At 39.9% G+C, this 27667-nt stretch overlaps 2 protein-coding genes across 2 annotated transcripts; both read left to right on the top strand.

Annotated features, from left to right (window-relative positions):
• Positions 1–9076: 9076 nt before the first annotated feature.
• LOC110837711 (putative gustatory receptor 28b) lies at positions 9077–15647 on the top strand. Its single transcript, XM_022080144.2, has 4 exons — positions 9077–11258; positions 13439–13507; positions 14153–14242; positions 15232–15647. The coding sequence occupies exons 1-4, from the start codon at positions 10248–10250 to the stop codon at positions 15379–15381; spliced, it is 1320 nt and encodes a 439-aa protein (XP_021935836.2). The 5' UTR covers positions 9077–10247; the 3' UTR covers positions 15382–15647.
• A 1424-nt stretch (positions 15648–17071) lies between these two features.
• Positions 17072–27430, top strand: Coq2 (ubiquinone biosynthesis protein COQ2, mitochondrial). The gene is made up of 7 exons (XM_022080133.2): positions 17072–17243; positions 17345–17762; positions 18678–18844; positions 19231–19378; positions 22076–22269; positions 24876–25064; positions 27178–27430. The coding sequence occupies exons 2-7, from the start codon at positions 17390–17392 to the stop codon at positions 27337–27339; spliced, it is 1233 nt and encodes a 410-aa protein (XP_021935825.2). The 5' UTR covers positions 17072–17243; positions 17345–17389; the 3' UTR covers positions 27340–27430.
• The last annotated feature ends 237 nt before the right edge of the window (positions 27431–27667 follow it).

Raw genomic sequence — 27667 nt, 5'->3', positions numbered from 1 at the left:
CGGTAGCAGCCGATCTCAAATTGTAACTCTTTGAAGCCGAAGTTATTGTAAGTAATATTTAAGAATGCAGTTCGTACCCAGAAAAAAAATACAACACTTCACCATCAGAAAGATCGGCTGGTTAATATATTTAATGAAACAATCACTGTTTATACTGAGAATCATATGAAACTCGTAAATATAAAATATAGATTTGCTGTTTGTCGAAGCAGGTGCTACATATAATTATGGCTAGGTTCATGAATGCAATTTGGAACTGTTGTTTTCGTCCCTAAACAATGGAATTTTTTCCATACATTTTTAAAGCATTTATAAGCTAATCATTTTTATTAGATTGTGCGCGTGCGCGCACGTTTGTTGGACGAGTCCACTAGAGCTTCTAATAGGGCAGTCATGTAGTTCTTAGGTTCGACGCATGCCGGATAGCCTTATGTCGCATCGTCGTTGACAAGTGAGAGTCTAAACGCGCGTGGTTTTTTTGTTGGTCACTACGAGTCGACCCACAACGCGTTTTCAAGGACATTTCATTTGTGTTGTGACGGTATAATGTAAATCGTAATTAGGTATAATCTAACAGGTAAACAGAATGGTACAAAATGTTGTCATATGCCAGAATTTCAAGCACGTACAATTCCGTTAGCCTCGTTTCGCTTGTGATCCATCAACAGAGATGATTCACCCATCCCTCGATTTACGAACGTAATTAATTCGATTAAAACCGCCCGTAGTGGGAAAATTCGTAAGTATAAAATTAAATTCCCATTAATTTCAATGTTAACATTTTTGATTTATTCCTGACTCCCAGAAAAGTCACCCAGTGCTATACCCACATAAGTTTATGTTAGAATACTATGTATATCTTTGTTATGATACTTGTTTCCTATTTAACTCGTAAAGCATTGACGAAGTGTTAAATCAAACGTTTATATTGTACTGAAGTTATGTAAACAAAGTATTAGAAATTGTTTGAATAAAAAGTTCCTTGGATAATTTACATCGTCTAGTAAAATAATAAAATAGAAGGCGATGTTTCGGAGTTAGGGCTCTATCTCCGTCTTCAGGTACCTGCTATTTTTGGCTCAATGGATAGAACTAATCCCTATCTCCGGACAAAGTAAAAGAATGACAGTGGAGAATCTGACGTAAATACGTCTCTGTATTTAAATTATATTTAGGCAATAAATACAATGAAAGGAAGTTTATATATTAGCTTGATAACTTGCAATAATTGTTTCTTGCGATTTCTATATTACCCTCATACGTTCAGGATTAGTTTTTGGTATTTTTTTTGGGAACTTTAGGTTCATAATTTAATATTTCTAAGTTTTTTTACGTTTTCTGTACTGTGTCATATATTTCTGCATTACGGAATCTTTTAGTTTCAATGTCGTCCATCTTGTTATCTCTACGTAGTATGACGCAATGCGCAGACGCAGAAATAGCGTGAAGTGAGATTCGCCTTTGTCCCTAACCTCAAACTTTGTTCAATTGTAAGAGACCACGACGTCCACCCGCAATGATCAGTTTAATCAAAACTGAAATGGAGAGAGTGGAGGGCAGTTTCACAGATTTCTTAATGATTCTTATACAAGATAAGAAATTGTGATATTCTAAAAGGATTTTACCAGCACAAAATTATCTACTCTACGACGCACGTCTTCTACAAGCGATTCACAGCTCAGCTCTTTCCATAATAACGAAAGCGGATTGTTGACGGCGATAATGAAACACAACAATACCGAGTAAACAGATGACAACAATTTACACATTTTTGGTATGAATCTTCCTTCTCGAAGGTATCACCACCTTGTCGAAGGCAATCTGCCGGGGGTGAGGAGGCTTGCGTGCTCAAATGACCCTTAGGGCTATGCCGGCCGGAGCTTCGGCTCATGGTAGGGTCACCCAAGCCGGACAGATCTAAGGCGATGCTCTAGACTAAGAGTGATACCCTGGTCCTCCAGGTTGGGGGGTTGGGCGTAAGGCTAACAACCTTTCACCTTTAAAAAAAGATGTGTTACGAAAAACATAACCTTAAAGTCTAGGAACCGGACGGACTCTTTGGCACGACCACGGCAATTGAAAAAGGGCATGAGATTTGGTACCTGGAACATTAGGAGCCTCTATAGGACTCAGGCACTGAAATCAGTGAGTAGGGAATTAGAGAATTATAAGTTAGACTTAGTGGCAGTGCAGGAAGTGCGATGGGAGGGGGAGGGCACGATCCCAGTGGACAATTTTACATTTTTCTATGGAGTGGGGAATGACAGGGATCAGTTAGGGACGGGTTTCTTTGTTCATAGCAGAATTAGGGCAGCAGTTAAGAGAGTAGAATTTGTTAGTGACCGGTTGTCTTAATTTTGGAAGGACGTTGGTGCGACATCATTGTCCTTAATGTTCATGCCCCGACTGAAGACAAAAGCGATGATATCAAGGATAGCTTTTATGAAGAATTGGAATCAGCATTTGATACATTTGGCAAGTATCACATGAAAATTCTGCTAGGAGATTTCAATGCAAGAACTGGGAGGGAGGATATCTTCAAACCCACAATAGGCAGGGAGAGTCTCCATGTAATTAGTAATGATAACGGCGTCAGAGCAGTGACCTTCGCTACGTCAAAAGATTTAATTGTAAAAAGTACAAAATTTCCACACCGTGATGTTCATAAATACACTTGGACTTCCCCAGATGGCAGAACACACAATCAAAGAGATCATGTTTTAGTAGATAAGAGAAGGCAGACAAATGTAATTGATGTGAGATCATTCAGAGGAGCAGATTGCGACACTGATCATTATCTGGTGGTAGCAAAAGTGAGGGGGCGGCTTTCAGTAAGTAGACGAACTAAACAAAATTTTGACACAGAAAGATTTGATTTGAAAAAATTAAGTGAGGGAGAGGCAAAGGAACAATATCAAGTTGAAATTTCGAATAGGTTTCAAATTTTAGAGACAAATGAGGATAATGAAAGTGTGGACATCAACAGGGAGTGGGAAAATGTCAGAAACTGCATCAAAATTTCAGCAAAAGAGAAACTAGGATACTACAGGAGAAAGCAAAATAAACCTTGGTTTGATGAAGAATGTTCAAAATTAATAGATCGAAGGAAGCAAACAAAATTTCAATGGTTGCAGAACCCAAACAAAACAAATGCGGATAATCTATGTAACGTGAGACGTGAGGCTAGTAGAACCTTTAGGACTAAGAAAAGGGAATACCTGAAGGGCAAAATTGCTGAACTTGAGACAAATAATAAGGAAAAAAACATCAGAGACCTGTACAGAGGCATTAATAACTTTAAGAAGGGATATCAACCCCAGACAACGATGGAAGGAATCCATAATTATTCCTATTCATAAGAAGGGGGACAAGACTGAGTGTGGTAATTAACGAGGAATTTCTCTGCTATCAACCTCATACAAAATTCTATCAAACATTCTTTTGGTAAGATTAACTCCATATGCGAATGAAATTATTGGGGATCATCAGTGTGGATTCAGGCGAAACAGATCAACGATTGATCAGATCTTTTGCATTCGTCAGATACTAGAGAAAGAATGGGAGTTCGGTGGGACTGTACATCAGTTATTTATAGATTTCAAAAAAGCCTATGACTCTGTGAAGAGAGAAGTGCTATATAATATTCTTATTGAATTTGGTATACCAAAGAAGCTATTGGGTCTAATAAAAATGTGCTTAAATGAAACCTGTAGCAAAATTCGAGTAGGTAAATATGTATCTGAGACATTCCTCATCAAGAACGGTCTAAAACAAGGGGATGCTTTGTCTCCCTTGCTCTTTAACTTTGCGCTAGAATATGCCATCAGGAAGGTCCAAGGTAGGCAGGAGGGTTTGCAGTTGAATGGGACACATCAGCTATTGGCATTTGCTGATGATGTTAATTTATTGGGGGACGATATAAATACAATAAAGAGGAACGCAGAAGTTTTACTAGAGGCTGGTAGACACGTGGGGCTGGAAGTAAATTCAGAAAAAAATTAGTACATGTTGGTATCTCGTCATCAGAAGACAGGCGGGCAGAATTATCTTAGGGTGGCTAATAAGTCCTTTGAAAGGGTTACAAAGTTCAAATATCTGGCAACAACAATAACATATCAAAATGACACTCACGAGGAAGTTAGGAGGAGATTAAATTCTGGAAATGCTTGCTACTTCTCAGTCCAAAATATTTTGTCTTCCCGTCTGATTTCTAAGAACCTGAAAATTAAAGTTGTTTTCTATGGGTGCGAAACATGGTCTCTCACTCAGAGGGAGGAACACGGATTGCAGGTGTTTGAGAATCGGGTGTTGAGGAGGATATTTGGGCCTAAGAAGGAAGACGATGGGACGTGGAGAAAACTGCATAATGACGAGCTTAAAAATCTGTACTGCTCCCCCAGTATTGTCAGGGTGATTAAGTCGAGAAGAATGAGATGGGCGGGGCATGTAGCACGCATGGATGGGACAAGAGGTTGGGAAGCCTGAGGGGAAGAGACCTCTGGGGAGACCTAGACATAGATGGTAGGATAATCTCAGGCGGGAGGAAGCCTGAGGGGAAGAGACCTCTGGGGAGACCTAGACGTAGATGAGAGGATAATCTCAGGCGGGAGGAAGCCTGAGGGGAAGAGACCACTGGGGAGACCTAGACTTAGATGGGAGGATAATCTCAGGCGGGATCTATGGGAGATAGGAGTTGAAGGAGACTGGATTTTGTTGGCCCAGGACAGGGTCCGGTGGAGGGCTTTGGTTACTTCGGTGATGAACCTTCGGGTTTGGTAAGCCATCTGGTTGGTTGGGTCCACTATTTGGGAAGCCTGAGGGGAAGAGACCTCTGGGGAGACCTAGACGTAGATGGGAGGATAATCTCAGGCGGGATCTATGGGAGATAGGAGTTGAAGGAGACTGGATTTTGTTGGCCCAGGACAGAGCTTTGGTTAATTCGGTGATGAACCTTCGGGTTTGGTAAGCCATCTGGTTGGTTAGTTTGGTGTGGATCTTACAAATTTCCCTAACGCTGTTTTGCGGAATGACCCTTCCCTATAGACGTATTTACGTCAAAAAGTGAAAGTCCCGGAATATAAGAAGATCACCACACCATACGTCCGTGGAACGTCCCACGAATGTTGTGTCTATAACGTACAACCTCAGAGTCCGTTAATGTAGCTCAGTAGACAGACAGAGTAAGGAATTGTAGGTAGCAGATATGACCGTTCAGTGCAGTTCAACCTAACCTAACATTTTCCTGTAAACAATGATCGAATATTAGTTTCGCTCGGTGACAGCTTTCAAGAAAGGAATTTCTTGATGTGAATGCAAATAAAAATTAATGCCAGACACCTTTCTGGAATGACAGCCGATGGTTGAATCAAATTTTGGACTTGTTAAAAAAAGTAGAAATGTGATCTTTCGTATTTTGGCTACTGCGTTGGCCTTGCCATTAATTCGTTTCAGGTAGAAATTTATTTTTGCTGTTAAAGTCTGTGGACGGGTTGACAAATAATTTTCCCATTGTGCAGCGTTTGAGTGTCACTCGAAAGCTTCGCTCTCTGAGCTTTAAACACATTTCTTCTCGCGAACTTTTTGAAAATTCGGCTGTACATTTACTGTTCCGCGGAAGCAGGCACTCGTGTGATGATTGCGTCAGGAATCTCCTTCCATTGTGACTCTGGAGCGAGCCCAGATTCATGCCGGGAAGAAATGGGCAGCTCCAAGACGACAATCAACTTGCGATAGAAAGCCTTAAATATGGAAGTCGCCTCATTTCGACATTTCTAGAAAAATTTACACACAAATAAGTCTTAAATACGATAATTGTTATCACACGCCCGTATTTTTTAAAACACGACGTTTCGGGAACTATATTTGTTTGAGTCCTGGGAGACAAGCTGCATGAAGGGGGGTTTTGGTGGCCTCGCGGAGTAGCATTTTCCACCAATTCGAATCGAGTACAGTTCTCGAGACGTCATATTTGAGAAAAAACCTGCGACCGACATGTTCAAAAGAATTGTTTATAATCAGAGAAATATATATATAAACAAATAAAAATGTTGAGACTCATGGTTACAGGCAGGTTTCGGACTTGTGTTCCGGCGGAGTAAACACGTTTTTGTAGGCTGTAAGATGAGTGATTGGTCTCTAAAGATAATTCTCGTGTCTAGTGTTGATTGCACAAAATTCTTATTTTAAAAATTTCTGTATTGTCAAGTAGAAATGTCGCCACAGAATTATTCTTTTTCGTTATCAGCTTACATGATTTCTACAGAGGTCATTAAACGTTTGAATAATTTAAATTAATTATTTTTGGCCATACATTTTTGATTCGTATTTTCAGAGAGTTCTTCTGTGAATCATCTTTTCTGCAAGAGAATTCCCAGTTGGCGGAGTGTCAACGTTTTCAAACGCGAGACAATAAAATTATGGCGACCATAATACAAGAGGTCCTGTCGGAACTTAAATGTCCTGTATGCATGGAATATCTTCAGCCGCCCATAATAATTTGTGCCAATGGCCACTGCACCTGCGACAATTGCAGACCACAAGTGAAAAATTGTCCGGTCTGCAGAGGTAAATTTCTGAAGGTCAGAATTCGTGTTCTGGAAAGTTTGATCAGCAATTTGATCGTCCCATGCAAAAACCACACTTTCGGCTGCAATGAGACATTCCCAATAGAAGATACGATTACCCATGAAAAAGTATGTCCACAGCGGCCTTACGGGTGCCCCATAAGAGGATGCCCTTGGAATCGTCCTCTTGCTATGATGAAGAGCCATCTGATGGAGAAACATGGCGCCTCCGCCCGTACAGAATCTGCTGTAGGCGTCATTTCTTTGAAAAACTTTGGGGTTAAAAAAACCTGGCTTTGCATAATATTCTTTAGGTCTGAAATATTTGTCATCGCGTCTCAAGTCAGAGGCGATATTCTTTATACCTGCGTGTTTCACGTTGGGCACGAGAACAAATCTGAAGATTTTGGATATTTTGTGGAAATCAGCCGAGCAGCGGGGAAGGAACAGGCATCAGCCAATCACACAGTTTGGAACTACGAGAATGGATTTGATGAGATTATCGAGTCTGGAAACTGCGCCAGTTTCAATTACAATTTTGCCAAGAAGTGTGCCTTACATGGCAACATACTTGACATGAAAGTTCAAATCCTTTCTTTGGAAAAGAAAGACAGTCTCACATCATAAACTACAAAAATATATTCAGAGAATTATTGCATTATATTTTGAATTTTGCTCTTAAGTTTTACTTCTTATTATAAGGAAAGAATTTGAAGAAACTTATGGAAAATACAGCTTAAAAGCAAAGACGACTTTAAACTTGAAGATTGTCTTATTCTGCTAAAATTAGAACACGTATTTTCCCTTGTAAAGAAGTTTCATCCGTAATATAAAGACTCCAGTTGTAACGTTACCTTATTTTATTTTATTTTATTTGTGCCGAATTTATGTATTTTAATGAGTAAAAGTAAATAGTTAGTGACAAACTGAGACTCTTGTTAAAATGTTCTCTGTCATTTCCATTCGTTGTTGACTGATTCAAGTTTTAGATTCTGTGATAATGAGAATGTATTAATGACATGATATTGTTATGATGTCCATGTACGAATAATAACATTTGTCACATTATTTGTTGGAATAACATTGCTGGATTTCAGTTTAATTATAATAATCTTAATTTGTGTCTTGTTTATGCACTAAAATAATTTACATTAGGATATTTCACAGTGGTTTAAAAATAGAGTGCACTTTATTAATATAAAATCCTATTGTACGATTTGCGTTCGATTCACAATACGTAGTTTGTACTTGGTGTCTCTTAAAAGATAGTTTTCAATTTCTGGAATGTGCTTTTGTCTTTGAGTTGAAACTTTTATAAGAGTTTAATACGAAGCTAATAAAAGCAAAGAAATCCAACTAACTGAGTCGTCTATTATCAAATTGCAATTTATGAAAAATAATTTCGACAGGCCTTCACGAAAGCATGGCAATTTATTGCAGAATAAACGCACGTAGAATTCGTGCAAAGTCGCCTATAAATTCTTTTCTGTTACAGACTACTAGAAAATTACCTTTCACGAAATATAGGGGTATCTAAAGTAATACTAAATGATTTTATTTAAAAGTCTCACAAATTAGTATTTAAAATTAAAACCATAATCTATCATTGATTAATTAAACAATATATTATTTAATAAAGTGCAAATAATGACTACATGAAACATGTTTATGTATTTATGAGAGTTCCAAGCTTAATACCACAGTTGTAGCGTATTTTTTAGTGCATTTGTTTAATATTAGAACAGTGCCTTCAGTGTTTGTGTATGGAAATTTTACAACTTCTTACATTTTCTGCAAAAATACTTGCCCTATTTCGATATGTATCGTTGAATGTCTCAGAAAAAAATTATCCCTAAAAAAAGAATCTTTACAAGGACTCAAACCAAGGACAGATATTTTGGGGTTTGGCCTCCTTTTCTGGAATGTTCACTTGGAAACAAATTTCGTCTCGGCCCAGTTCCCTGACTGCAGAATCTACCCTCACCGGGACTCCAACTCAGGACACTTTTCCAATGTTTTGGTCTTTCTATATTCTCTTCCTGTTACCAAAAAATGAGTGTGCCAAGTTTGGCAAAAATCGATAAATCAGCTCTCAAGTTGTAAGTGAAAGTTCGTTCGCACGTACATGCATACGCGAGCACACAATTTAAATTTTACATAAAAATTACTAAATTAAGACTCCCCAAATACAGCCCATAAAATTTGAATTATTTTTTAAGCTAATGCAGAAACATTAATAAAACCAAACTTTGGATTGGCATTAATATTGCAATGAAATAGCATAAATTCTAAGATGGTTGTCGTCTGGGTTGTTGCACCGTGTAGTGTGGTAGAAGTTTTTCGACGTTTCAGAGCTCGCAGCCCTGATTATGGAGGCAGCAAGGACATCTGAAACGTTGGAGGAATTCTACCAGACTATACAGCGTAAAAAAAGCCAGAAGACAGCCATCTTCCTACGGACAAGCGTAAAATATAAAATTTTTGATAAAAGATCGAAAAGGAAAGAGTGAGTTGCAGTGACGTCAAAGTAAGAAATTGGTCCACGAAAATCTGTTCGTCACAATTTTCCTCGCCATCTCCGACTATGACGTAAAAAGTCAAAATTAATTTTCCACTCGTTGAAGTTCCATCTAATAAATTTCAAATGAATATTATAAATCAGTTGTGACGACAGAGTTCAGGGCCAGCTGTAATCATGCGAAAACCTTCTTCTGAAGCAAATGTCATTATTTTACGTATTTATCGTCAAAAATTAAATAACTTCTTTGTTGTTGTTCAAATAACTTCAATGGCTAGCCAAATAATTTTACGAGAGGTTAATCCGAGTTAAATCCGTCTTGCACGATCACGAATCCTTTGTAATTTTTTTTATGTTGTAAAGTGATACTTCGTGAAGGATGATTTGTATTTTCACTATTCGCCACAAACAAAGATATTTTTTAAAGAGGAAATACGCTCACGTTGACATTTTTGAGGCCACCGATAATTACCGCCTTCGGGTTGAATAAAAGGGGGGGGGTGTATTTTCAAGATTGACTACTCCATGAAAGTCACCGGCGAAGCGAAGAGTGATATAAGAGCACTTATCGGCAAGAAAAATTAGCTCTCATGTTCGGTTCTGAACGATATTCAGAACTTACTATGAATAAATGTCATTTGGACTACGAACTTTCAAATCTCTTCACGGGGTCATTCAAGACAAATTAGGGCAAAATGAAAAAGTTAATAAACCTTATCAATTTTTAATGCAAATAGAGATGGATTAATGCATAAATGTAGGTTAAATTCCCTAAGGAAAGAAGTTCTGTGTTGGTATTTTGTTTTGATGTGACTGTCCTTGAAATTTAAGTCTTAGAATACGCATTCGGACTCCGAGGAAAACAAGGGCATATTACATTAATGAAACATGATATATTATTCAGATAAGTGGATTACTTTTATTGATTAGAATTATCTCGCTAAGTGTTTTAGTTCAATTCCAATAATTATCACAGAGATAACACGTATTGGTCGTGTTTTGAATATATTAAAAACTTCAGACCCCTAAGAATATGAGGTGTCATATTAGAGTAATAATCGTTCGATTAAACTCGCCTTCGGTTGGTATCGACGTTCACGGGGCGCGTAGCAACGCCACAAAACACGACGACCCGTCAGACGAAGCCTGGGTCTTCACGTACGACGATGACCGCTGTGGTAGCTGACACTTTTACCGTCTTGAAACCAATTCTTCTGTTCATCAAATGCTTCGGCCTAGCGCCGTACACCGTCGTTGGGAAGATGGGCTCTCGACATCTGAAGACCTCCATCTTAGACGTTCTGTTCAGCGTAATCTTAATTGGAGTATCCATTTTCCTCGTCTTTTATCAAACGAGTTTATGGCGTGTAATCGAAGGGGTGTCGATCTGCAGTGTGACCGAGAAGGTCATAGTCTTTAGCACAATAATTCAATTCGTGCTTTCAGCCTTCGTCTGTCTGTTGAAAAGACATAGAATAGTCGAAATCGCGAACCAGCTGGCTGGCCTCAACGCTGTCATCAAGCGTTCGTGTGGATGTGTCTGGCGTCGGATGTGCGTCACTCTCATGTCGCATCTCCTCATAAGCGTCCTCAGCGTCGCCACATGTTTTGTGTCAGACATGTTTTCTCGCTTCCACAGCGCAATTTCGGTGTCTCTCGTCACGTTCAACGTCCTCACCTTCGCCTGTTTTCTGACCGAATTTCAAATCGTTGGTTTCTTTATGCTTTTGAAGCAACTTATTTCTGATCTGAACACCTCCATTCGTGGAATTGGAGAAATCAAAGGAAATCAGGACGAGGAATGTCCCTGTTTCAAGAATTTGCCACTGAATAGGACGGCGCCGATATTCGTAACCTCTTCATACGAAAAGTTCCGGAGCAAAGCCGCGACCGAAGATTTTCCGGACAAGAAAGTGATTTTGCTTCGAGACGTCCAGGATTCGCTGTGTGCAGCCTCGGAGTTGCTGAACTCGGCTTATTCGTTCTTGCTACTGTACACGTCGGCGAAAACCTTCATCTGTCTTACCCACAGTCTTTACTTCATCCTCCTCAGCGTCTTCATGAGTGACTCCAGCTCCTGTGGTAAGGGATGGCCGTATTCGTACTACGTGTGGTTCATTCACTACGCCCTGAAGCTCGTCTGGCTCGTGTTTTACAGCAGTTCGGCGATCCAGCAGGTAAGGACTCGGGTACGAATTATTACGTCCGATCAGTCCGACGTTTCGGTGTTCAAAAGTCAAGGGTTAGCCAAGTGTATTTCGTGATCAATGTGAATTTCTGATGGTCATGAATTTTCCTCAAAGTAAATTTTCTGCCTAAGCGACCCCTTTTAAATACCATTTAGCTGCATAGATTAATCTACTATTATCAACTGGTTTTATTTTCTTTTATAATTTACATAAAACTGAAGAAACTTTGCTGAATATGGTGAAAATATGTTCTGATAAGATCACAGTTCGTCTTGTTTTAATACTGACCATGTGAAATATTTTTCACGGACTGTACCTCTGTCGATAGTGAGACGAGTAATAAGTGGCGCCTTTCTTCTTAGAGCCTTTTTCTTGTCTACTATCAGTGGCGGATCGTGAGTCTGAGCCGAGGTATTGCTAAGTAAGGGGGAAAACTCAGAATAGTTTTTCGACACATAACAAAAACAAATGAAAACTAAATTTACATCAGGAGAACCCCCCCCCCCCATGTTTTAATTATTTGGAAGTCCGGAAGAGGGCGGCCATGATTTTTTACATTATTTTTTTTACTCAAAGACAATTTAGAAAAAATAATTTGATGTAACTTTGATACATTATAAAATAGTCGGCAATCATAATTATTGTGCACTCATTAACAATAACCATGAAAGTTTGTGATACAGAAAAGAGTCTAAAACACGTGGTAGAACTGGATCCTCCGATTATGGCCGCTGACCTTGTAGGGAGAGTCCAGTATGCGGACCACTCAATGAAGGAAGGAAGGAGTTTCCGTCTGTCAGTGAATTAGTCTGGAAGCCTGATAATTGTTGTGTTGTGACTGTGCTGTGTTAACAAGATGCCACCTGTTCGTTGAAATCTCCTTTCTGGTCATTGATAAAGCTCGTATCACAGACAAACCACCGACGTCTTAATCAAAGAAGGACGAAATGAAAGCCTGGATATTGGAAATAAACATCCCGTTTTGTGGCAACGTGTTGAAAGCTCAAATGTGCGATTTAATCAAATTAAATAACTCAAAGCACAAATATTATGTGATTGATCAGATTTTAGCAGACAAAGAACGTATTGTGTTGAGACTTCCGCCGTAAAATCCCGATTTAAACATTTTTGGGCAGATGAAAAACAATGGATTTCAAGCAAGAAGACAACATTTAAAATTAAGGACGTCGAGCATCTGTGTCGCCACAGATTAGAAGAAATTGGGCAAGAGGAATGGTATGATATATGTCAACATTTGGAGACACTAGAACAAATTTATTATGAGCAAGAAGGCATAATCGAACGTATTATAATTGAAGATATTGGAGTGATGAATCGAGTGATGTTAGAAAGCGATGGTCTGTGAGGAGTGGAAGATTTGGAAGAGGACCGATGAGTTGTGAAGAGATAGAATTATCTAATACTCTCTGCAGTGTTCATCTTCTAGTGATGTGTAGTGAAATCGACTTTCCTGTGTTGCATACCGTGGTGATATTTTATTTGGAGTGTACTGTACACGCCATCCCTTCCAGCAAACTTCTGGTATAAGTGACTCGCTCCGAGGTTCCAATTCACAAAATTCAGAGGCCAAAAACGCTGCAGCTCCGATACTCGCTGGACCATAAACACAAAAAATTAATTTTTCAATTTTTGAAAAATTATAGGGTGTTCTGCCTACTATACATACATTCGTTCCCACCCACCTGATCTGACTACGCCAACCGGAGGAGTCTATCGTGCCATTTCACATGTACATTTTGAAATTTCTTCAATATAACGTGTTTGACCCCCCCCCCCCCCAAAAAAAAAAATTAGTTGCCATATCTTTTGAAGTAACCCTCGTATATTTATAGAAACGGAGGTGGCCACGACAACTCCCGAGAAAATCATGTGGATTGAATTTTTTTTCCTAGAGTCTGAATATACGAGCATCACGACCTTAAGATGACCTCAACCACGAATCATTTTTTTTTTCAAAAAAAGAAAGGTACCTCAAAGTAATTATTTTTTTAATGTTTGTGTGCTTCAATTGAAGGAGTTTCAAAACGGGTCCTGACCAGTGCAATTGTCCATCCGTCTTCAAATTTACGGAAGTCGCCATATTTGCTCTAATCCCCAGCCGTTGAGACACGTGGGACTGCAAATGATACGCATGCTTGTAATTTCAGTCGAACCACACCGCAGTTCTGGTACACAAACTGATCACCAAGACGAGAGACGCTGGACTCAGAGAAGAGGTACGTTTGGTCCCAAAGGAAATTATTCTAATTTCATCCTGAGGTTAAAGGCTTTATTTAAAAAATAAATCAGTCCTGTGACTCAAGCCACGACGTTATTGTAAAATCAAACAACAACGCGGAGGAAACTTGTACTAACGAATAAAACATCTGACGGCTTCGAACTGCTGTTATTCGCTTACGCTGCGGTTATACTGGATGCATAGCCTGGAACCAAATCAAGATGGAATAATCGAGAAAATGAAAGAAATTACCGAATGCGAGGAAATTCGTGTTTCTGCGAAAGCTTATTTTAACTTTAAAATAAGCACGTTCTTTTAAATCCTATGTCACTACCGCGCGCATCTTCCGGTACACACATAACTTTCTCTTGATTGGTAACACTAGATATTCACGCTCTATCAGCCGTTCACGATTTATTCTTTAATTCATAAATAAGGCCCCAAAATTTTCGTATCAATGTGTTTGGGCGTTAAGAATTTCGAATTTTAAAATCATGGTTTATATAAATATATTATTCGCCTCTGATATGAAATTATGTTTGCAAATAATTAATTCCTTTTGAATATAGGTTTATTGAGAGGATTATTCGACTTTTAGACACAATAAATATATCTCAGAAACATTTTCAATTTTTTTTTCCAGCTTCGCGTCTTCTCGCTTCAGCTGTTACATCGGAAAGTCAAGTTTACCGCCTGTGGATTTTTCCCCCTAGATTTCACACTTCTGTACTCGGTAAGGAAATTTTAGTTGGCAACAATGACCACTGCCTTCTTGGTTTGAGTGATTCATTATTTTAAGCTGACTTGTCTACGCACAAAGCTGAATACAAGTGAATGCTAAAAGATGAGGCCAGTATTGATAATTTGTGTGAAAGCTGTGTAAACATTGATGCTTAGACCATAGTGAGCATTTAGTCTGTTGGTTTTGCTTTCTTTCTGCAATGAAATTGAATACGATGTGAAAGGATGTTGCTAGCTGAAATGTAACCCGTTTTGTCGTAGATCTGAGCTGCGTTACATAAGATTCAGATTATATACAGGGTGAGTCAAAAGTATGTCTACAATCTTTGTGTACGTGTTCCAGGATCAAAAATAAGAAAAAATGTTCCTATGAACAGGAGATCGCAAATGTTTCATTTTCGAATTAATAGGCAAAAATAACTTTCAACGAATGACCTGTTATTAAAGAGAATCCAGCTTCCAGCAAAGACTTTTAATTAAAATTTGTGCAGGAACTGTAGGCGACATACTTATTGGTCCATGCATACTTCCGGCAATTCTTAAGAAAATACTTGCCACGTCTCCCTGAAGATGTACCACTGAATACAAGAAGAAAAATGAGGTTTATGGACGACGGTGTCCCAGTACACTTCTCCCATCTATAATTACTGTGTTCGGAATACATAAAATGTGGCTATTATATTAGGATTCCTGTATTTTAAGTTCTTTTTTTTAGATTGGATCAATTTTGATTATATACGAGATGGTTCAATGTAACATATAAGTCAGCTGGAAGCAAGCATATTCATTGCTGGAAAGGTAGCAATTGACAGATACGTTTAATTTGTGGGTTGGCATTAAATTACACGTCGGGCGGGCTGCCTGTGTTTTCCGCAGGACCTCCAGTAAGATGCAAAATTGCCCTTAGACCAATGTCCTTGAAGGCACATTCGTCAGTTACACACAGAGACGAACATGAATAAAATTTAAACCATTTTGCAGATTGTTGGTGCTGTTACGACGTACCTGGTGATATTGATACAATTCCAATTATCGCTGGTTAAATCTGACCACAGCAAGACATCCATAGTTCCACCACACTGGATGGGGACTACTACGCCCACTGTATTCGTGACGACAGTGCCGCCATAGTTTCACGATTTGAAATTATTTATTTTCAACTGAATTAGCACAGAGACGTGGACGGATTGTAGTGAAATTGTACTCTACCGTCTTAATAGCCAAACTAACTCCGTGGCGCAGAGCATTGCTTGCATAGGTGAGTTACTTAATCGGCCAAGACATTTTATGATTCGATGTAATCTCAAAGTTCACTCTTATCTTCACTATATCCTGAACAAACTGAGTTATTCTCTTGTCACTCAATCATTTGCTGCAAAATAAATATGTATCTGTTATTATTATTGTTATCATTGCCCTTGTGTTCATCATTCAATCAGTGTTTATGTCTGCCAACGTTATTCATCCTCAAGATCCCCCCCCCCTTCGGCAAACCTGGAAATCCAAACACCTGCACGTCACGTGACACATCATTCCCTAACCCTACTTTTGACTGTCTCGCCCGTCCTTCACACTAACCTGACTCCGCACTAGTACCAACATCGTAACTAAAATACCAATTTTTTCCCCAATCATGATGAATAATTTATTACGTGTATTTGTTAACTGACACATAAAGGTTAGTCCACTACGAAAAAAACTCCACCTCGCTCTGATCTACATTAATTCAAGATCAAAACCTGTTTGCTTAAGATCGCTTTCCATATTCATCTCCTATTTGCGTTACGGTTTTTCTAACCCAGTCGGAGATTACAGTCAGAGTTCCGTTTGATGTCATTAAGTTTCTTGAAGATCGACAAGTTTCCTGTTTCACTAATACAAATGTAATATGTACTAGTATATGAGATGAAGTAATTACATAATCCTTGTTATCAATTATCGACGCATTGAGAAACTAACGACGGTTTAGAATGTCTGTTTGTAATATTGACGTCCAAAAGAACATATAATGATTGAGTAAACCTAGTCCATTTGCAAATTGTAAGTTCCAACAAATAATTTTGCGTGCAAAGAAGAGATTTCTGAAAACATTGGAGTCTCTTCCTGTACAATCGGGCGTGTTCCTTATTTTCTGTCAGGATATTCGGGTCTGCACCAATAAAGTCTGTCTCTAGTTATTGAGGTTATGGGTCTAGAAACCTATGTTCCTGTCTTGCGCAAAACAATTTGTGAAAGCGTCAACCATGATGGCGCTTGGGGCGTGGGGAGAGAGGTATAGTTCCTACTCATTCTCAACTTCGGCATTAGATGGGGGTGAGTGGTCAGCCTCACGCCCCGGCCGCATTTTATGCATTGGACGGGAGGCTGGGTGGACCCCAGAGCCTAGAGGAAGAATCTTATGCCCTTATTGGGGATCGTAGTTACTATACTGACTGAGCTATCTACCCTGGCTTCTGAAAACAGTTTGAGCCTTTATATTTATCAACTACCACCAAACACACTTTTTCCGTGAAGATGGAGCAAAAATTTCGACAACATCTGAGTCTGAAAATGATTCATAGTAGCCCTTGAATTACCAAAGGCTCGCCAATGACCTTGAATCACATTAGTGCAACAATGACGTAAGCGATGCTGTATGAAGAAAACTTTTGGGAGGTTAAGAAGACGAAGAAATGTTGCCATCGGATAATAATCCCTATTACAGACTGAGGGGCTAACTGTGAGTGATGTTGACGACCTACCACAACACGAAGGTGGCAGCACAGTCAGCTAGCTGCTATCGTGAGGTAATCGTAGATCGATATTTTGTATTTTGTTTTCTGTGGCTTGGCAGGCTTGCAGAATGATGGTGGGGATGTACATGAGAAGGAAGGAGCCAGTTTAATTTTTAAAATGAACCATGATTTAAATATTTGTTGTAATACTGTATAAAATTATTGATCTTCTGAAATAAGATTTACGTGCATTCATGTAACGAACTCTGATTTCTCATAGTAAGTGTTGACAAACTTTTAAATTAAATTCGTTGTATGTTAGTAGATTATATAATGTTTATCTAAGAGCTCTTAATTGCTATTACTTTGCCTTGTTTCAGAATGAAGGTTACAGAAGAAACCAAATATCCAAGTTCCTTGTGAATATGCTAGCGTTATACACGAGTTCACGTTCCTTATTAATGCAGAATGCAAGCCATGTTCCTGTAAAATGGTTGGCAGTAGTGTCAAATATACGTAGTTGTGTGTGCTCAAGGACGTTAACAGCGCACAGGCTGGAAGAAAGTGATAATGACAGAATTTTAAATTCTAAAAAATTACATGGACAGAAACGCAGTTCTGTTTTAAAGCCACATTTTTGGTTTGTGTCTCATAGTATTCACAGCAGTTCCTCTAAGGATGGCAGTCACAAAGTCGAAGTCAACAGGAAAGTGGGAACACTTGCGGCAATGTTCGTCAATAATTCAGCTTCAGCCTTGCAGCCATATATGAAATTAATGAGGATTGATAAACCAATAGGTACAAATAGTTTTGTGTATTTTAGGTAATTGATGGATGTTCAGGTTGGGAGTTTGTGACTAGACCCTGTAACATTTAAAAATACTTCTGAAGTGTCACAACAGTATAAATGTTCATGAGCATCTTTAGTCATGAATAAATATTCTGGCAGTAGGGACCATAACTTTTAAAAAAATTATGCTGAATTAAAACGGTAATGTGGTGTCATCATCGGCAGGATTTTGAGGTTTGCACAGTGATTAGTCAGAAGACAGCCATCTCCGGTATTATCACTGTTGAGGCAGCACCTTTCTGCCACTACCGATATCTTGTATAACTGAAAATTTGTACAGGCGAGAGCTGTGAATGCACTAGTTAATCATATTCTTTATACAAAACTTGTAGTGGTGCACCCTGGGCAACGTCTCTGATGGCAAAGTGGTCTACAAACTTGGCAAAAATGGGTCAAAGATGAAATTTTATGTACCTACCATTTGACATAGATAAATAAACTTGTGTGAGAGTGAGGTTCACACAGCAGTGAGTCTGAAGATGGCTGTCTTCTGGGTTGTTGCGCTGTGTAGTCTGGTACAAGTTTGTCATCGTTTCAGAGGTCCTTGCTGCCTCCATCACAGTTTCTAGTGAGTTTTGATGCTTCATCTCCATCTAAAGATGGAGGCAGTACATTCCTGTAAGAATCTTGGTATTCACCTACAAGAGTAGACTACATCATACATAGATGAAGACAGTTTATACCAACAAGGAGATTGCATGAAAATTTGGGGTTATGTTTCAATAAAATAGGGAGACCAGCCTTTGCTTAGTTCATTGTAGTCTGATTTGCTTTTCTGGATGATGGTTGTTACCATAAACTTATCATTCTTCGCAGATAAGGCTTGTGAGTGTTTGAAACATCATTGTATCAATCGGTTGCAGGTTCCTGGCTGCTGTTTTGGCCGTGCGGCTGGAGTATAGCGTTGAGCGCTGCCCCATCATCTCTGCCTGATCTCAAGATGTTAGCACTCTTCGGTTTGGGAGCATTCATCATGAGAGGTGCTGGTTGCACTATTAACGACATGTGGGACAAAGATATCGATGAGAAGGTAATGATGCGCTCGCTCAGCCGTAGTGTGACGCTACCTTTTGTACTGTTCTATTATTGGATTTGAGTATGAACTGGCGTAGCTCAGTCAGTATAGCGACTAGCTACGGGCTGGACGACCGTGGTTCGATCCCCGACGGGGGCAGAGGATTTTTCCTGTAGCCTCTGCGTCCAGACCGGCTCTGGGGCCCACCCAGCCTCCTCTGCAATGGGTACCGGGGTCCTTTCCTGGATGTAAAGCACGGCCGGAGGGTGTGACGCTGACCACTCACCCCCATCCAGTGTCGAGGTCAGGAATCAGTAGGAGCTATACCTCCCCCCCCCAAATGCCTACATGGCGTATAGTGGGACAGCTTTACCTTTTTTTTTTTTATTGTATTTGGGCAGGTGTCTCGAACAAGAGAACGACCTCTAGTCAGTGGTGCCATCTCTCAGTTTGAAGCTTTGGTGTTCCTGTCTGGTCAGTTGGGGCTTGGGTTGCTCGTGCTTCTCCAATTAAACTGGTACAGCATTCTTCTAGGAGCCAGTTCCTTGGGTATGTATCGACGTTCAAGCTTGTGACGTTTCCTTCCTCGTCACTTTCGTGTCAACCTGTTCTGAACATTCATTAGTTTCTGTCCGAGCACGCCCTGGTCTTAGGTCGTACGGGGACCAGTGGTGTCGGTCTCTGCCTGGCGGTTGCACTCTTCACGTCGTTTCAATTTATTTTTGTCGAAAATGGGGTTTCCTTTCTGGATTAGAAACTGGAGTGGTGCCGCATGGTGATTAATCCTTTTGTTACTTGTCTCTATTAATCTGTATACTCCTTTTCAATTCATAGTTTGAGAGTAAACAATTTTCTTATAAAGGGTTGCGGAACTGTGTACATATCAAGCTTAGCAGTTAAATAACCAAACTAGCTTCTTGTGCAGCATCTGGTAACATTGGTTACTTGGTGCATGTTGGATCATGTGAACACTTTTAAACAGTTATAATAGTTCACTTTATGTGATTAACACAAATGTTTAGTTGGTGCAGGGTTCCATCTGTTTATTTGTCACAAATGAGAAGAAATCGTTTCAGCGTTGACTGCTGGAAGAAGTTATTCTTTTGGGAAAGGTAGAGGATGTGCTGTGACCCAGAAACGAAACGCCACTCTCGATCGGAACAGACCAGAGTCCTAAATTTTATGATTGTCATAATGAAAATTAAAACCTTGCTGATCTGATTTGTTCGTGTCAAAGGAATTACCCAGTAAAAATACTTTAAATTTTGTAATGTTTGTGGCAGGGCATTTGTTGAAAATGACAAAGAGGATTTTGTGTCGAGACGATGTGCCTTCCCACGCGATATTTTAAGTGAAATGAGTCTTAGCCAGGAAGGAACAAATATCCTAATTGTAATATTCGACTGGTTTGACTGCTTTTATGTTTCCGAAACTAAAATCCTGTTTGAAAGAGTTTAATTTTGAATCACTTGAGGAAATTCAGAACCGTGCGCTGACAGTTCTGAAATAACTTGCAGAAAATGAGGTCCGAGCATGGCAGAGACATTGGAATGCATGTGTAAACTCAGAATATGACCACGTTTATTAAATTTTAATGACTTAATGTTTACTTGCTTTTTGCGGAATAAGTCCATTTATTTAATTGTCAGGTGTGTGGGAAATGTAACTTCAGTTTTAGGTACAAGAACATGGCAAGGATTACACAGGATACATATACAAGAATATTCCTTTTAGAGCTTATATACCTTTGGAATCATTATATATATCCGGTTTAACAATGTTTATACATTTTTCCGGTGCCCAAGGTTACTATAATCTCTTGGGTTTTTAAACATTGTTTTTTTCCCCGATGAATGGGGAGTTGGCCCATTGCATCAATCCCCAATTTTTCAAGGTTTTCTTTCTTTAGCCTTCGATAATCCAATATCTCACTACAAGGCAGTAGTTGCTACTTTTGGTCTGCCCCAGGTATTTTATTTCCCCGGTACTCACCATATCTGGTGAGCGTTCCCCTATACGCACACCTGGGGAGGTGCCCGATGGGAGAGTAGCAACTCCACACAGGTGGAATCATTATAGAAGTGTACAATTTTGAGAGGTGTGCACAGAAGATTTTGATGTCATGAATACAACGATGCCGGAACACGTCTACGCTACACTGTGTGACTGTAGTTTTCGGGTCAGCCGTCCACTGTACAGTTTGGTGTAGGCCCCAGGTGACTTCAATTTCCAGTCACCAAGAGGAATAAGTTTTCCAGCAATGAATTCATGGCACCTTTTCAGAAAATTACAAATAACATGTTACAGTGAAACCTCTATCCATCGTTCCCCGAACTATCGTTTTCCCGGATGCATCGTCCGTTTTGTTCGGTCCCGGATACATCCCATATAAAATAATGTTACATTTTCCCGCTTCTATCGTTTCCTCGAACTATCGTTCGGACTGGTATAGAGTTCTCTGTTCAGGTGCCTATAATATGTGCCTTCCTGCCAAACCACTGATCTCTTGAAACTGCAAACAAAGGTTGGATTTACCAAATGTCAATTTGATCTGCGAAATACAGAAAAGTAATTAACTGTTCCTGCCAGGAGCCGCTGTGCCTTTTCGCCACATTTAAATGTTACCATCGACCGTATTCCAAGTAGTCACTCGCCCCTAGTTGTGTGGGGCTGTTTTAAGTTCAAGATGTCATCTTTTTCACCACTGTATGTGATATCTTAGTAGACCTGAGAGATTTTGCCTGCCATGCGCCACCAGAGGTTCGTTGGGTGGTCACTCTTATATTGTGACGTAATTTCAAGTTTTTTGTGAGCAATTCACATATTTCGTGGTGTGTAGCTCTTCTAGATGAACCCTTTATCGTTCTACGAACACGTGATTCAGCTAGAAAACGTGTGAATTACCATAGCAGCTGTTGTTCCTATAAACCCACTATTACTACTACACATTTCTCGTATTTAGTCTGTAGCAACTCACATTACAGTTGTATTTTAAAAATGTGACAAAATATTCCTCTGGAAATATATAAAATAATTGACCTTGTAACCTTTTTTGTTGGATGTGACTAGACAGAATAGAAGCTTCATACAAGAATACCAAGCAGAAAAGTGTCATCTGTGTAACATTATAACAATATGTAAAAGAGTGTTCTACATACCAAATGTGATAACGTCCACTCCGAATTATATCCTATAGCTCAGGTACCCAAAATGTATATTATTTTCATGTCCTGTGATTTTTTTCAGGTCTAGTCATAATTTACCCTCTTATGAAGCGGGTTACTCACTGGCCGCAGCTTGTATTGGGAATGGCATTCAACTGGGGAGTGCTTCTGGGCTGGTCCGCAGTGAACGGTTCCTGCAATTGGTCTGTGTGCCTGCCACTGTATTCAGCTGGAATATGCTGGACGATTGTGTATGACACGATTTACGCACATCAGGTGAATATAATTGAAGAGTGTAATTCCAAAACATGCCCAGTCCGTTCGTTGCATTTTTAAACCAAGTGCAGTTATTGTTAATTACGTAAGTTATTTTTAAAATACTCTGTTTTCCGAAAACTTTGTTAAAGGTTCAGAGTATGTTTTGGAACCACGCGTTTCACTTGCTGATATAAAAATCGGTGTAGGACCATGTTTCTTCCCAGTCCCAAAGCTTTGGTGGAAATGCCAGCGCCATCTAGGACTGAACTTATTTCCTTTTACTTCCAAAGCTCTGCTGTTTTGTATCCCACAGGCATTGTGTCCGATTAATTTTATTTGAGGATAAATATCCTGGTAAGGTAGGTTGGTCCACATCCTGACAAGGGTATTCAACAAGGTTAACATCGACCAGACTACACAGCGCAACAACCCAGAAGACAGAAATCTTCATACTCTGATGATGGAGGCAGTATGACCTCTGAAACGTTGGTAAACATCGACCATACTACACAGGGCAACAGCCCAGAAGACAGAAATCTTCATACTCATCGCCCTGAAGATGGAGGCAGTATGACCTCTGAAACGTTGGTTAACATCGACCAGACTACACAGCGCAACAACCCAGAAGACAGAAATCTTCATACTCTGATGACGGAGGCAGTATGACCTCTGAAACGTTGGTAAACATCGACCAGACTACACAGCGCAACAACCCAGAAGACAGAAATCTTCATACTCTGATGACGGAGGCAGTATGACCTCTGAAACGTTGGTTAACATCGACCAGACTACACAGCGCAACAACCCAGAAGACAGAAATCTTCAAGGGTATTTAAAGTGGACTCTCAATTTTTTCTTACCATACCTGCTATGATTTTCTTGAATCATCTTTCTGTAATAATCTCTTTCATCTTCCTCACTGGGCTCATTTGCATGCTGAACACCTACCACATCTAACCCATAATCACCATATCGTAATCATATCTGAAGTTGATGTGTCTGTTATGTTCATCAAAACGGTTCTTCCCATTCTAGGTTTATATATTTCTTAGTTTTGAGGCCAAACCCCTGCCTCTCCTGCATGCTTCTATCCTGTGTCTCTCGTGCGATCCTACAGTTTTGGCTTCCAATTTGTGTCACTCTATCGAGAACTCATAAATGAAAGTCGATTGCCACATTTGACTTGAGTTGCATATTGTGTTATATGTAACAGCTTCTTCTTTGCTTCTAGGTTTATAGACGCAGAGGCATAGGTAAAGGATCCATAGTATAGCTGTGAACAAATGAGGCAGTGTTAAATCGTTGTCCGCAGTCGACTACGTGTTATTCCCATGTCAGGTGGCTGTCTAAAATCATTCCTAGAAATTCAACAATCTTTACAAATGACAGAGGACTGCTGTCCTTAAAATGGTTGTGGTGAGGAAATACATCCTGGAGTCTGAGTAAATGGGAGGATGTGGTCTTTGTGACTGAAAATTTATAGTCATTATTGAGCGGAGTGAAGAGTCTATGCAGAATCAGGTGAACTTGAACTTGCCACTTGCCAGTAGACTCCACTGTGCTGCAAAATTAATCGCTCTTTAAGAAGCGCACATCCTGCCAAGCAGTGCATCTGCCCTCTCTCCAAGGCCAAAGGCAATCTGTCAAGCTAGTATGATATTCAATGAGCTCTTTGATGCACATCATATTGCCACCCCTCACCCCATCAAAATCCCCACTAGACCACCATGGGCCGTAGTTGGTTCCCACTGCGACTCTTGTGTCTTGTCTTTCTCAAGGCATGTACATCTCCGTTCGCCCTCCACAGACCGCGTGCGGAGATGTCCACACACTATCCACTTCATGCAGTTGTTTTTACAGGTGGGTCTATTTTGAATGGATTGACAGATTGTACATTTATGTAAATGGAAATACTTTTAAATTTCGACTAAACTCCTTCAGTTTAATTTTTTACTGCCAACTTCGTAGCACTCTGCAGGGAATTTGAAGCTGTGGGAACCTCCCACCAGGAATGTTTGTACTATTTACGTCTTGTGCACTGAAATTTACAACTGGAAGATGGGTTTAATTGATGCATGTATTGTGGCGGTGAAGAGCTACAATATTTCTTACGGAACTTGGAAGTGGGCAAAGGAACTGTTTGTTCGCCCGCATTGTCAGCGTAACCGTTGTGAATGCCTTCGTAGTCTGTAACTCGTATGATGATGGACCGAACTGTGAAGTGTTTTGAGAACACCTTGTAAGAGATTTCATTTGTGCTGCGCAGGATGTCAGACTACACTGCGCAACAACCAAGAAGACAGCCATCTTCAGACTCACCGCCATTAAGACCTCAAATCCTATTTGGACTGAAAAAAGTGAGGAAATATGCACGCAGTGCGTAACACCTTGCTCTTCACTCCACGCTAAGAAATTTCGAGTAATTTTGTCCCATCAGTATTAAACATGCGCAAATAGCTTTAGACATTGCCAATCGCACTCATCAGATCATTAGAAGGCAGGTAATTTCTTGAACAGCTTGGTGGTTATTAGGTTCTGAAGAGGAACTCCGCTCATTAGAGCGAGAGTGTCAGGAAATGTTTTCGTGCATGACCTGTCGTCATTGTGATTTTGACCTGTTCTAGGATAAGGCAGAAGACGTACTTCTCGGGATCAAGTCAACAGCAATTAAGTTTGGAGAAAAGACTAAACTGTGGTTATCAGGGTTCGGTGCCACGATGATTTCCGGCCTGGTCGCTACAGGAGTGCAATGTGATCAAACGTGGCCGTACTATACGTCTGTTGGACTTGTTGCTGCGCACCTTGCCACTCAGGTAAGCGACTGACTCTGTTCTGTATATTTGTGAAGTAACTTCCCGCAACTACAGGGCGTTCCATAGTACAGGGGATGCAGCATAACTCTGAGCTTTGTTGGTCATTACAAACATGTGAGAGGAGGGGAATATCCTGAAGTGGTAGCACATATGGAAAGATAACCCAATACTTCCTTGTTCAATCGGACATGAAAATGTTACGTTTAGGCCGTGTAGGTTAAGGCATTTGCCTGCTGGCATTGCCAGTGTTTTATAGTTCCTTTTTTCACAAAGTACAATGTATTGTAAGGGTCAGTGTATCAAAATGCTACTGACTATTGAAATTAAAAGGGGAAAAATGTTTTTAGTTATACTATACAAGCTCTTATTGTGACATAGCCCCAACTTGGAATTATTTTGCATCAACTGTATCAAAATGTAATATAATACAATATATGTGTCATTTTATATGTAAATATGATGAAAGTCTTAGTCCCGCGCCGTAGCTGCGCGGTCTGAGGCATCATGCTTTGGACTGACGATACGGAATGCGCGCTGGTTCGAGTCTCGGGGGAGGAGAAATTTTCTCATGAGCTTTCGACCGGTGCCAACCCAGCATCGTGAGGAAATTGGGGAGCTACAATGAGTAGCGTAATCCGATCAGGAAAGCTAGCAATGGCTGGGGGTTCGTCATGCTGACCACACGTCACCCTGTATCTGGTTGGATGATCGTTCACCTCTGCATGTGAACGTGAGGCCAGCAGTCAAGCTAGTCGGCTTTGGCTCTCTGGAGCCGTTACGCCACAGATTTTTTTTTTTATGATGAAAGTCTTGGATCATAATGGCATGCATCAATAGTCTTGGTATGAGTGCCATTTGTTGGTCTGCAGACATCCAAATAAAATTCAGTTTTGGTCCAAGTATGGTGAGACATGTCTGATGTGACTGTCAGTACTGCTGTAACAATCCTCTCTCATGTGTCTAATCGTGGATTTTCTTGGCGTTGACAATTATTTTCACATAACCCCACATAAAGATATCCAGGTTGTTATTGGTCCTTGTCTTTATGTTCGGTAATTAATAAATTGATTGTTCATGGCACATTGAACTTGAAGTCTGAAATGTGCTGGGGTCCCATCTTGTTGGAGGATAAGTCTTTCTAATATAAAGATAAAGGTAACCAGTAATGGTCTCTTCTCCAAAAAGGAATGGTTATGTCACATTCCATGTAGTTCTTCGCTCGCACATTTTCACTTTTGAGGTGTTACGCACATTGACAAAATTCATGTCGCTTGTCAGCAATGAGATTTGGACCTTATGTCCACTCCATCCTCGTACTGAATGAGTTATGATCCACCTCATTTTTCCACATCAAATAAATCACCTTTCTTTTGATGTATAATGTACAATCTGTCTTTGTATGCAATGAGATAGCAGTCTTACAACTTGGCGTCTTCACCGAGATTCATTCTTCCTAATTTTACTATTTAAATTAAAGTAAATTCTGATCCTTGTATTATGATTTAATCTTTTAACGAATGGGTATATCTAACCACATTTTTACAGTTTCATTCTAAAATACTGTCTTTCTTTTTATTTAAGACTTTTCTGATTGTCCCACACATTGTTTCATTTTGTTGATGTCAGATGTACTTCACACACTATAAACAGCAAAAAATACCTTGTGCACTTGTCAACATCTGTCTGCCTCATGTTTTCCCTAGGAATTAGGCAACGTCCATGACAGGTTCACTGTAGAAACAGTGGGAACCGAATTTACAGATAATACATCGTTATGTTTATGAGCCGGCGTAGCTCAGTCAGTATAGAGACTAGCTATGGCCTGGACGACGGACGACTGGGGTTTGATCCCTGACGGGGGCAGAGGATTTTTCCTCTAGCCCCTGCGTCCAGACTGGCTCTGGGGCCTACCCAGCCTCCTGTCCAATGGGTAATGAGGTCCTTTCCTGGGGGTAAAGCAAGGCTGAGACATGATGCTGACCACTCACCCCATCTAGTGCTGAGGTCAAGAATGAGTAGGAGCTATACCTTCTCTCCTCCCAAGTGACTACATGGTGTTTAGTGGGACAGCTTTAATTTTTTACATTTTTATGTATGTTATTTTTCTTTTCAGCTATATACTCTGAATATTAACAACCCAGTGGACTGTTCCAGCAAGTTTGTGTCCAATCAAAGAGTAGGTCTGCTTCTCTTCGGAGGAATAGTAGTGGGTACATTGTTCAAGTCTATGGAGAATGATAGTGAAGAAAGAAGGGTAATGGAATGTAAAAGATAGCTATAATCATAGACCATGTATGTGTTTGAAGTGCAAGAACCTGTACAGTATGGCCAACTGATCTAAAACCCCATAAATATTTGAATTATGAGTCGTCATTTCATTTCTAGCCCCCTCAGAAAAATCTGCTCTTCTTCTGCTAAATAAGTCTCTCTCTCTCATCTGTTTCGTCTATCAAGGTCATTTGGCAAAAAAGTGTAATGAAGACGGGTCACAAAAATGTGTAAGATCAATATCAACAAATCGACAACAATGGTTACCTAGGAAACGTCATCTTTTTACTCGGCATTGTTGTTACCTAGGAAACATCATTTGTTTACTCGGCATA

Source organism: Zootermopsis nevadensis, unplaced genomic scaffold (genome assembly GCF_977971745.1).
Source record: "Zootermopsis nevadensis isolate Lab colony 2312 unplaced genomic scaffold, Znev_1.0 Znev_ptg000046l, whole genome shotgun sequence".
Classification (NCBI taxonomy): domain Eukaryota; kingdom Metazoa; phylum Arthropoda; class Insecta; order Blattodea; family Termopsidae; genus Zootermopsis; species Zootermopsis nevadensis.
Note: the sequence above shows the minus strand (reverse complement) of the source record. Positions and strands in the feature narration are given on the sequence as shown.